At 53.1% G+C, this 11,339-nt stretch overlaps 2 protein-coding genes across 3 annotated transcripts; one reads left to right on the top strand and one right to left on the bottom strand.

Annotated features, from left to right (window-relative positions):
* Positions 1–205: 205 nt before the first annotated feature.
* RIBC1 (RIB43A domain with coiled-coils 1) lies at positions 206–7,905 on the top strand (the record flags this gene model as incomplete). Its single annotated transcript, XM_079764905.1, has 6 exons — positions 206–322; positions 3,353–3,434; positions 3,638–3,982; positions 6,718–6,836; positions 7,276–7,685; positions 7,798–7,905. The coding sequence occupies 6 exons, from the start codon at positions 206–208 to the stop codon at positions 7,877–7,879; spliced, it is 1,155 nt and encodes a 384-aa protein (XP_079621031.1). The 3' UTR covers positions 7,880–7,905.
* Positions 7,906–8,186: 281 nt separating this feature from the next.
* Positions 8,187–10,772, bottom strand: HSD17B10 (hydroxysteroid 17-beta dehydrogenase 10). 2 transcript variants are annotated; one of them, XM_079765695.1, is made up of 6 exons: positions 10,618–10,772; positions 10,098–10,262; positions 9,161–9,325; positions 8,905–9,033; positions 8,714–8,822; positions 8,187–8,520 (listed from the first exon to the last, which is right to left on the bottom strand). In XM_079765695.1, exons 1-6 carry the CDS (start codon positions 10,645–10,647, stop codon positions 8,330–8,332), a joined length of 789 nt encoding a protein of 262 aa, XP_079621821.1. In that variant the 5' UTR covers positions 10,648–10,772; the 3' UTR covers positions 8,187–8,329. The 2 variants fall into 2 exon arrangements, with proteins under 2 accessions (XP_079621821.1, XP_079621822.1); XM_079765696.1 differs by lacking the exon at positions 10,618–10,772 and adding an exon at positions 10,501–10,610.
* Between the last annotated feature and the right edge of the window lie 567 nt (positions 10,773–11,339).

The following is an 11,339-nucleotide window of genomic DNA, read 5'->3' as shown; positions in this document are numbered from 1 at the left end:
AACCCAGCAGGTGGGGGTAGACTGGCACCAGATTGTGAGGCCCGAATTCGGGTGGTGACAGCAGAGATGGAGGACACAACTATGAAATATAACAGGAAGTAAAATCAGTTAGGAATCACTAACCAACCGGTGAGATACTATGGGGAGAAAGGAATGGGGGTGGGGTCTGGCACTGACGGGACATCCTACCGCACCCTTTCTCCAGATGTTTCCCTACAGCCTGCCACCAGATCCCAAGCAGGTGGCAGCCATTGAGGCTAGACGAAATCGCGAAAAGGAGCGACAGAAACGATTCTTTGATGTGCGCACCCGAGTCATGGGGGTGAGTGGGCAGCGGGACTTTCTTGGGACCCAGAGCCACCTCACTTTTGTATCTGGAGAGGAACATAGCAGTGCCTGTTGCCCCCTCCCTGAATTTAAAATATATATATATATATATATATATATATATATATATATATATATATATATATATATTATTAATATACTAGAGGCCCAGTGCACGAAATTCGTGCACGGGGCGGGGGGGGGGGTGTGTCCCTCAGCCCAGCCTGCAACCTCTCCAATCTGTGACCCCTTGAGGGATGTCCAACTGCCCGTTTAGGCCCGATCCTGGTGGGATTGGGCCTAAACGGGCAGTCGGACATCCCTCTCACAATCCAGGACTGCTGGCTCCCAACTGCTCACCTGCCTGCCTTCCTGATTGCCCCTAACCTCTTCTGCCTGCCAGCCTGATCACCCCCTAACCACTCCCCTGCCAGCCTGTTTGCCCCTAACTGCCCTCCCCTGCAGGCCTGGTCCCCCCCAACTGCTCTCCACTGCAGGCCTAGGTCCCCCCCAACTGCCCTACCCTGCAGGTTTGATCCCCCCCAACTGCCCTACCCTGCAGCCTGCAGGCTTGATCACCCCAGGCTTGATCGCCTTCCCTTGCAGGCCTGGTCCCTCCCAACTCCCCTCCCCTGCTGGCCATCTTGTGGTGGCCATCTTGTGTCCACATGGGGGCCAGATCTTTGACCATATGGGGGCAGCCATCTTGTGTGTTGGAGTGATGGTCAATTTGCATATTACTCTTTTATTAGGTAGGATAGAGGCCTGCTGCACAGGTGGGGGCCAGCTGGTTTGCCCTGAAGGATGTCCCAGATCAGGGTGGGGGTTCCCTTGGGGCGTGGGGCGGCCTGGGCCAGGGGCCTATGGTGGTTTGCAGGCCGGCCACGCCCCCTGGCAACCCAAGCGGAGGCCCTGGTATCTGGGGTTTATTTATCTTCTATAATTGAAACTTTGTAGCCTTAAGCAGAGGCCTGGGCCGGCCAGGGTGTGCAGAAAGCTTGGCTTCCTACATCGCTGGGGGCAACCCAAGCCTCCCTCCTGCTCTCTCCAGCTTTGTGGCTGCCACCATTTCTGTTTGGATTTATGTATCTTCTATCATTGAAACTTTGTAGCCTTGAGTGGAGTCCTAGGCTGGCAAGGGCAGGCAGAAAGCTTGGATTCCTCCATTGCCAGGGAAACCCAAGCCTCCCTCCTGCTCTCTGTGGTGGTAGCCATCTTGGTTGGGTTTATTTGCATATTCGCTCCTGATTGGCTTGTGGGCGTGACTTGTGGGCACGGCTTGTGGGTGTAGCTGAGTGATGATTAATTTGCATATTACTCTTTTATTAGATAGGATTTTTATTGATTTCAGAGAGGAAGGGAGAGGGAGAGAGAGATAGAAACATTAATGATGAGAGGGAATCATGGATCTGCTGCCTCCTGCACGCCCTGAACTGGGGATCAAGCCTGAAACCCGGGCATATGCCCTGACTGGGAATGAAATCACGACCTCCTGGTTCATGGGTCAACACTCAACCACTGAGCACACTGGCTGGGCCCCCTCCCTCATTTGAGCTGGCCCTGGGGATGGAAAGGAAGGAGAGGGAGAGAGAGCACCCACTTCTAGGCGCAAGAAGGGCCTGGGAAGGCGGTTGGGGTTGCAGGGGGAAAAATTTGGGGAAGAAGAGCCTGTGACAGCTGACTCTTCTCCAGTCAGCTCTGGGCCAACAGGCCTGGTTCTTGAAAAACAGCTAGTGTAGAACCAAAAGAAGTCTAAAGGATATTTGGTACTGCATATGCCTAAACCCTCTCTGGAAGGCTACATAAGAGATTGTTAGCCAGGCTGAAGGACAGAGATGGGAGGGACACATTCTTCACTAAACTGTATTCCCCTTTGCACAATTTTGAAACAGTTTAAATGAATGAATTACAATCAAAATAAAGAGAAAACATTGGTAGTTTAAGAAAAAAATAGATTCGGGGTGGGGGTGGCTGAAGGGAGGATGAAGCATGTATTGTGGAAAAGACCCTACACCTGCACTCAAGGCCAGGTCTGCTGTGTACTAGGTGTGTGGCTTTGGATGAGTCCCAGGTCTTTGAGCTCTAAGCTCCTCCTCAGTAAAATGAGGCTAAAGGAAATGTTGAGGTATTAACTTAGGGTGGCAGCCCTGTAAACCAGAGCAGAGTGCCTGACCCAAGTAAGTGATTGGCTGAGGCTTGAGTGGTGTGACTGAGATCCTGTTGGCCAGCACTTCCTAGGGCCTGCTCTTTGCCAAGCAGTGGGTTGCACAGGAGCGACACAAAGCTGAGGCCCAGTCTCGCCCCTTAATGGACTCACTGTCTGCGGAAATCACCAAGAGAGGCAAACTTCAATGTAATGTGGACAGTGGGTCTGAGATCCTGTGGGAGTAACACCTGCCAGAGGGGTCAGGAAAGTGAAGCCTGTGCTGGAGGGATGAATAAGTTTCCGTAAAGAACGGATGAAAAGTGTTCTAAGTGGCTGCAGCAAAAGCTGTCCATGCAAAACAGACTAAGATGTGCAGGAAACTGTAAGCACGGAGCTCCTGAGGGTGGGACAGGAGAGAGGGTACTGAGATGAGGTTGGAGAATGAGCAGAAGCTAGATTATCGAGGGGCTTCCGAACCATGCTGAGATGGTGGAACACTATTTTTTGAAATATATTTTTACTGATTTTCTCTCTCCCTATCCCTTCCTCTCTGAAATCAATAAAAATTGAAGGGATAGGGAGAGAGAGACAGAAACATCAATGTTGAGAGAGAATTACTGATCAGCTGCCTCCTGCACACCCGCTACTAGGGATTGAGCCTGCAACCCAGGCATGCACCCTGATGGGGAATTGAACCGTAACCTCCTGGATCATCGGTCAATGCTCAACCATTGAGCCATGCTGGCCAGACTATAGGTGCAACACTATTATCCAGTAGGTATTAGGGATCTATAGGAGGATTTTTAAACAGGATTTCTGAGCAGGGTAAGGCCTTCTGCTGGGCCCCTGTCACAATTTAGCTAATTTCTTTGGGATCAGGTGGATGTTGAAACCCTGAACAGCCAGGTAGAAGAGCGGAAGCTTCGGGAGGCCAGAGAGCGGAGCAAGGATGAAGCTCACGGTAAAAGCCCAAGGCCAGAGGCCTGCCCAGGAGGAGAATGAAAGGGACTGAGTGGACTAAGTAAGGCAGTTCTGCCTCCAAGTGGGGCCTTGAGGCCTGGGGGTGGTGGAACAAACCGGGTGGGCCTTGGGGGCAGAGGCCACGCTGAGTGGGCTCTGTCCCTCCTGTGGGGCCTCTTCTATGTCCCTGCCCACCATCCCCAGGTACCGCCCAGGTCCACTATGATATGGTAGCGCAGATGCTAGAAAAGGAAGATGCAGAACGGACACGTCGCCTGGCCAAAAAAGTCCAAGAGTTTCGTGAGCAGAAACAACAGCTCAAGAATAGGCGTGAATTTAACCTTTGGGCTCCAGACCAACTCTGGAAGGGGTTTCAAGCCCTTCACGCTAACCGTGATGTTCACTATAACCCATCCAGCCTGCAGTACTTCTCTGGGGAGGACCCGGGGAGGGCCATGACCGTGAGAATGCAGCAGGAACAGTTGAGATACAACCTGGAGAAGCAGCTACACGAGCGACAGCAAGCCAGGGCTGATGAAAGGCGTACCGGTAAGTAGCTGGGCCCTTCAGGCTGAGACCTGAGGCCTGGTAGGAAAAAGTCCCAAGTCGGGAACAGCACCCAGGAGACCAGAACTGTGGAGGGGCAATGGTTGGGGGGTGAGACGGTTCAATTACCCCTAGGGCTGCTGCTGAAAGATTGATCAGACCCCAAGCTCCCTGACTTTCTTCAGTAATGGACAATGTAACCATTGGTCCCCGATCAGCCTAGCATTTAAAAAATATATATATTTGTATTGATTCCAGAAAGGAAGGGAGAGGGAGATGATAGATAGATAGATAGATAGATAGATAGATAGATAGATAGATATAGATGATAGATATAGATAGATAGATAGATAGATAGATAGATACATCAATGATGAGAGAGAATCATTGATCGGCTGTCTCCTGCACACCAATCCACTGAGAATCAAGCCCGCAACCCGCATGTGCCCTGACTGGGAATCGAAGGTGACCTCCTGGTTCATAGGTTGATGCTCAACCACTGAGCCATGCCAGCTGGACAATCCTGGCATTTCATTACCAGGAGGCAGCACAGTAAAGAAAAGACAGACCTAACAGCTCTGCCACTTACTAGCTGGTTTGGGCAAATGAATTTTCCTCTCTGTGCTTCAGCTTCCTCGTCTTTAAAATGGGAATGAATCCATTGCACATAGAGCTCACGCGAGAATGAAATGAGATTCTGTGTGCGCAGCACAGTTTGCAGCACTGGGTCCGTGAATGGTCTGGTTTAGGATTTATACACAGTTTAGTGTCAGTGCAGTCCAGGGTTGAGGGTTCAGAGGAAGAGAGAACACCAAACTAAGGCATTGTGACTTTATTGTGTAGGCAGTGGGTCATCACTTAAGGGTTTTAAGTCAGTGCTCAATGACCAGTAGCTACCATTACTATGACATTTATCTGTGGCCACGTTCTCCTCTTCCATTTGAGTAAGCCCTTCCAGGGCAAGGACCATCTCTTATTACTCATACTGCCCACCCTGCAATTACCCCTATTATACAGCATTCTGTTCTGTTGTACTACTTATAGATGTAACTAACTCTGAAAGTATTTGTGGATGTCAGTCTTCTCCCCAAAATGTTGGCTCACTAAAGATGAACCATATGTCTCATTTGCACACCTGTATGCCAGTTGCCTAGTACAGGGCCTACCACTGTGTAGGGAGCTCAATAAATCGTTGCTGAATGATCAGTTGGAGACCAAAGTAAACAAGACAGGCACCTCCCAGAAGCCCACAGAACTGTGCCTTCAAGAAAATCAGTTTAGCCCTGGCCGGTGAGCTCAGTGGTTAGTGTCGGCCCACACACCAAAGGGTCACAGGTTCGATTCCCAGTTAAGGGTACACATACCTGGGTTGTGGGTTTGCTCCCCGCTCCGGTTACCTTCTAGTGAGGAGAGAGACGGGCAATAGGCCAAATAATGTTAAATGTAGAATATATTGGATGGTGACAAATGCCAGGGAGAAAAATCAGGGAAGGGAAATAAATGTTGGAGGCAGGCAGGTTGTCATTTTAGGTAGGAGAGAGAGGGAAGACCTCATTGAAGCAGTAACATTTGAGCAAAGACTGAGGGAAGCAAGAAAGCTGAGCCAAGAGTAACATCTTTTGCAAACCCACGAGGCAGGGGTGTCTGGCATGCTCTAGAAGCTGCAAGACCAGTGTGATTGGTTTAAGTGTTAATACCTTTGCTCATGTTATGCCAGTGGCCTGAAATGCCCTTTGCTGTTTCTGGCTAATATGCAACCTGTATTTCAAGGATCACCTCCTCCTGAAAGCCGTCCTCTCACCCACCATCTAAAGTTCTCATAAGCCCAGCCGGTGTGGCTCAGTGGTTGAGGGTCAACCCATGAACCAAGAGGCCATGGTTTGATTCCCAATCAGGGCACATGCCCGGGTTGCGGGCTCGATCCCCAGTAGGGGGTGTGTAGGAGGTAGCTGATGGATGATGTTTCTCTCTCATCGATGTTTCTATCTCTCTGTCCCTCTTCCTTCCTCTCTCTCTAAAAATCAATTTTAAAAAACCATATTTTTAAAACTCTCATAATGCCCTGTACACATCTCTCATTGACCTTACCACATTGTGGTATGACGATCTATGTTTGACCCATTTCCCCCACTAGACAGGGAGCACTCTGAGGACGGGATCTAATTCCATGGTGTCCTCCGAACCCAACACATGGCTCTTAGACTGAGGCTCAGAGAGATGGAGTGATTTCCCCAAGGTCACACAGCTCAGAAGCAACAGAAGAGCTGGCACTGGGATCCAGGTCCACTGGAGGCATCTTTCAGTTAGGCCAGTGGTCGGTAAACTGCGGCTCGCGAGCCACATGCGGCTCTTTGGCCCCTTGAGTGTGGCTCTTCCACAAAATACCACGTGCGGGTGCACACGTACAGTGCGATTGAAACTTCGTGGCCCGTGCGCAGAAGTCGGTTTTCGGCTCTCAAAAGAAATTTCAATCGTTTTACTGTTGATATTTGGCTCTGTTGACTAATGAGTTTGCCGACCGCTGAGTTAGGCACTTGAGAAATCCTTGTTACTGCCACTTTGGCTAGCCTTAGCCTGACAGAATAGCTCACTCTACATGCCTACAATTAGGATATTACCCCCACTCCGAAACATGTATACACACACACACCAACCATGCTTGTTGAACAAAGGGCTGAATGAGCGAACCCAGAATGAAGCAGGCCAGTACAGGGCCCTGGTCATATTTCTCTGTGTAGATGAGCTCCGTGAGAAGCTGCGCGTAGCTGTGGAAACTCGGGCCACCGAGCTGGCAAAGCTGGAGGAATCTTGCCGCATAGCCATGAAGTATGCCATGGCCAATGCCCACAAAGTCCAGGTACGGCCTGAGCCATCCAGCGCTCTGAGCCCTCCCTAACCCCCCCTGAACAAAGTCCTGGGGAGTCTTAGCCACAGCTTCTCCTCACAATTATTCTCCAATCAACACCAGCCCTCTCATCTACCTGAGGACTTGCCCCTTTCCCCAAGGGGACTCTTAGGGCAGAAGATACCATGCCCCACCTCCAGACTTAGGCTGGCTTGAGCGCAGAACACTGCCCTGCCTTCCCCAGCTGCTCAGCCTAAAGGCTTCCAGAAGGCAGGGAAGTTCTCCGTCCATTCCACCCTTTCCCCCACCTTCGGTCATTCAAGGGCCATGCAATACCTCTGTTCCTTCTACCCCTGAGATGGAGAATAGGGCCACGTCTCCCCTTCCCCTGTGACTGAAAGTTCCCTGAAGGTTGGGTAACCCAACTGCTCCCATTCGGGGATCCCACCAGGCAGCTGAGGTGGCTGAGCGGCGGCTCCAAGAATATCGGCGTGAACAGGAGGCCAATTTGAAAGAGATCCATCACCAGATCAAGAGCGACCTACTGAATGAGAAACCCCAGATCATCCCACCACCTGTGACTATGCCCCCTGCCTCCCGGATCCTGCCCTATGGCGGGAAGGGGAAGGGCGTGGTCCCAGAGAAGCAAACCAGCATCAAGAAAGCCCAGGCGGCGCAATGCCGTGAAAAGGAGGTGCAGCGCCGGGCCGAACAAGCACGGGATGCCGAATGGGATAGACAGGCCGCATGCCTGGCCCAAGCGTCCATGGAGCTAGAAGAACAGGAGAGGCAGCTGTGTGCTGAATTCCGGAGGGGGCTGGGCTCCTTCAACCAACAGCTGGCTTACGACCACAAAGCCCAGTGAGTTCTAGGGGGTGGCCGCAGGGATGACTGCCAAGGGGTAGGGAGGAACGGTGAAGGCCGGACAGACAGGGAAAGCCTATTGGTTGAGGCCTCTGCACTTCTTTCACAGGCAGAATTACCTGAATTCAATGATCTACAGCAATCAACCTATGGTCGCCTATCACCTCCGCTTCAACCACAGTAGCCGCTGAGCTCAAGACGGTCATTTCTTCCTTCCCCCAGCCCCCATGAAGCCCATAGAAGCTAGCAGTTTGAGGAAAAAGGCTGTGGATTCCCCTTCCATTCCCCAGAGGAAGATAGCTGAGCCAGTACCCCCACCTGTGAGCGTAGGTAATAAAGTTATTCACTAAAATCAAGGCCACGTGGTAGAATAGGACCCAAAGGTGTGAGGCACTGCTTTGCCCATGTCGCCCCCGGGATCTGTGCACCTGCCAGTCTTCACCCCTTCACCTTTCCCCCCCATGTCCGTTCCCCCAGCACACAGCACTGCCCACTTCCTGTAAGAAATAGACTTTATTAGGCACAGAAGGTGATTAGTGGGCAGAGTTACAAAATGGCTACCGGGCTTCCTCCCGAGCTGGAGTACAGTATGCCAGGGGAAGGACGGGTGCAAGAGTGTGTGTTTCGTCTGCCCGCTCCCTTCAAGGCTGCATGCGGATGGCGCCATCCAGCCGGATGACCTCTCCGTTGATGAACGGGTTCTCGATGATGGACTGGACCAGATGAGCGTACTCAGCAGGGTGGCCCAGCCGGCTGGGGAAGGGCACCTGGCTGGCCAGGAAGTTGCGCACTTTCTCGGGGAGGCTGGTCAGCAGTGGGGTGCCAAACAGACCTAGAAGTGACAGAGTCAGAGGCCCATCCTCGCTTTCATGTTTACCCTGTCCCCCCCCCCCCCCCTCTCCTTAGCCCTACTTGTAGTGCTTCCCCATGCCCAGGGATGGAAAGCTACTGCTGCTGCTATTCCCCTCTCAATTGCCCACGGCTCCCACCCAATCCCAGGTGTGGCAGGGAGGGGTTAGGTTTACCTGGAGCAATGGTTATCACCCGGATGCCCATGGGAGCCAAATCCCGAGCAATGGGCAGCGTCATGCCCACGATGCCCCCCTTGGAAGCAGAGTACGCAGCTTGTCCAACCTGGAGAAAGAGCGGAGGTCACAGGTGGGAGGGCCCCCAACAGGCCCCGGAGGAGGCACAGGCCTTGCCCCTGCTCACACACCTGGCCCTCATAGGCAGCCACGCTGGCCGTGTTGATGATGATCCCACGCTGGCCTTCCTGGTCTGGTTCATTCTGGCCCATCTCACCAGCCACAAGGCGGATCACGTTGAAGGTGCCTATGAGATTCACCTGGAGGACCAGTAGAGCCAAGGTTAGAACCCGAGGCAGAGGCAGCCTATTGTTCCCTGAAAGCTTTGGGAGCACCCCCAGCCCGACACATCTCGTTCCTACCCCTAGAGAATCTCCAAGGCCTCACATTGATCACTCGTTGGAAGTCCTCCAAGGTATGGGCCTGGTTCCTCTTTGAGTTATATGTCTTGAGGGCCACCGCGATGCCTGCACAATTGACGGCCACATCCACACGGCCAAACTTTTCTTTCGCTAAAGCCAGAGCTGCCTGCACGTCCTTCTCTGAGGTCACCTTTAGAGGGAGAAGTGGAGGAGGTACTCATCACCCAGCCCCCACACTCCCCACTAAACCCATGGGAGGGGACAGCAGAATTATATAAGCAAGGGAGAGGCCAGGAGAAAACCGGGGAGAGAAAGCTGAAAATGTCAGTGATTCAAAATGTGTTTTAAATCTATGCCCCCTCTTGATAATTTCACATCCGAGTGGAGATTCTCAATTGCTGTGAACCAGAGCACTGTTTTGAGAATTAGTGGTATGAAGACAGACTAGCTTTTGGGTGCCCCTACCTGCTAAGATGATTGCATCAAGCTTTACTGTCTGTAGTCTGTTTCATGAAAAGTTTTTCAACTTTGTAAATATAAAATTACAGGGCACCATGAGTTTTTCAAACTATACATACCCCCTCCAGGAGATTGGGACATGTCCAATCCCCATCCCCACTGTTGTGAAGGGAAAGGAGATGGGTTGCCCTGGCCAGTGTGGCTCAGTTGGTTGGGGGTGGTAGCGTGCACCAAAAGGTTGACAGTTCGATTCCTGGTCAGGGCACATGCCTGGGTTGCCCACTCAATCCCAGGTAGGAGGCAGCTGATGGATGTTTCACTCTAACATGGATGTTTCCCTGTCTCCCTCTCCCTCTCTAAAAATCAATAAAAATGTGTTGTTGTTTTAAAAGGAGACGGGCCCACCCCTCACACAGACAGCAGCCTATGGGAGGGAGAGACCCCTGGGTTCCCAGGCTGGTTGGTGCCTTGTGGGGGGCGGGGGTTGAAATGACCCCACTTACATCGGTTGGGGCAAAGGCGCAGCTCTTCCCTAACTTCTTGGCCTGCTCCTCCCCATTCGAGCTGGGCATGTCCAGAAGCACAGCACTGGCCCCCTGTCCCACCAGTCGCTCCGCTGTGGCCAGACCGAGGCCCGAGGCTCCTCCGGTTATAACGGCGACCAGGCCCTGTGAGGAGGTACGGTCAACGGTTACGCTGTGCAGACCCTTTCATCTGCCTGTTCTCCAGGCTTCTGCAAGGGAGGCTCCTGGTCAACCTGTGCGGAGTGACTCAGGTGTGCCCCCTCTCCTTACCGACGACAACTCTACGCTTCTCATCCCCAGAGAGTCCATCCAGGCACCCCACCTACACGTGCTGCGGAGAGTTGACCTTCACCTCCCGCCCCGAGCCCAACCGCCGCAATACCGGGCCTAGAATCGCGTGACCATTTCTCCCGGCACCGATCTCTTCCCCCTACTTCCACGGCCGCCAAAGTCCCAGCAGGTTCAGCGGGGCAAGCCGCAGGGGCTAGGACCCGGATACCTTCACGCTCCGACACGCCGCCGCAGCCATCTTTCCCACGCCTCTCCCCAACCTGCTGCCGGCGCTCCTCCAATGGCGAAGGGGGCGGGGCCGGCTGCCGGCGCTCCTCCTACGGACAACTGGGCGGGGCCGACGGAGAGGGCGGAGCCGGCTGCCCGCGCTCCTCCAATGGCGAAGGGGGCGGGGCCGGCTGCCGGCGCTCCTCCTACGGACAACCAACTGGGCGGGGCCGACGGAGAGGGCGGAGCCGGCTGCCCGCGCTCCTCCAATGGCGAAGGGGGCGGGGCCGGCGAAGGGGGCGGGGCGTCCGGGAGTGTGCTGACTGCTCCGGTCTCCTGTCGAGAGGGTTAGGACATGGCAAGGTGCCCTCAAAGAGTTGTGTCACCTGGGGAAAGAACCCAAGAGCAGCAGCACAATGCCACACCCTCCGCCCAACTCTCTAGCTGGCGGGGGGCAGGCAGCCAGCTCCGTGGGAGGCGGGGAGCGGCAGGAGATTGCGAGTCCCTTACTCCTCAGAAAAATCCTTCATTCAAGTATAAACGTTGCTGAGAGACTCTTATATGCTAGGCTTTAAGCGGGGATACCCAGAGGAATAATAAAGGGTTCATGCCTTCCAGGAGAGCACAATTCAGTTGGAAAGGAGATACTTACAGCACAAACACAGACAAAGGAATGTAAGAGAACCGGATTCTGGGACACAGACATGAATAGCTGAAGATGGA

Source organism: Cnephaeus nilssonii, assembly GCF_951640355.1.
Source record: "Cnephaeus nilssonii genome assembly, chromosome: X".
In the NCBI taxonomy this organism is placed as follows: domain Eukaryota; kingdom Metazoa; phylum Chordata; class Mammalia; order Chiroptera; family Vespertilionidae; genus Cnephaeus; species Cnephaeus nilssonii.
The sequence above is the reverse complement of the archived record's forward strand: the minus strand, read 5'-3'. Positions and strand labels throughout refer to the sequence as shown.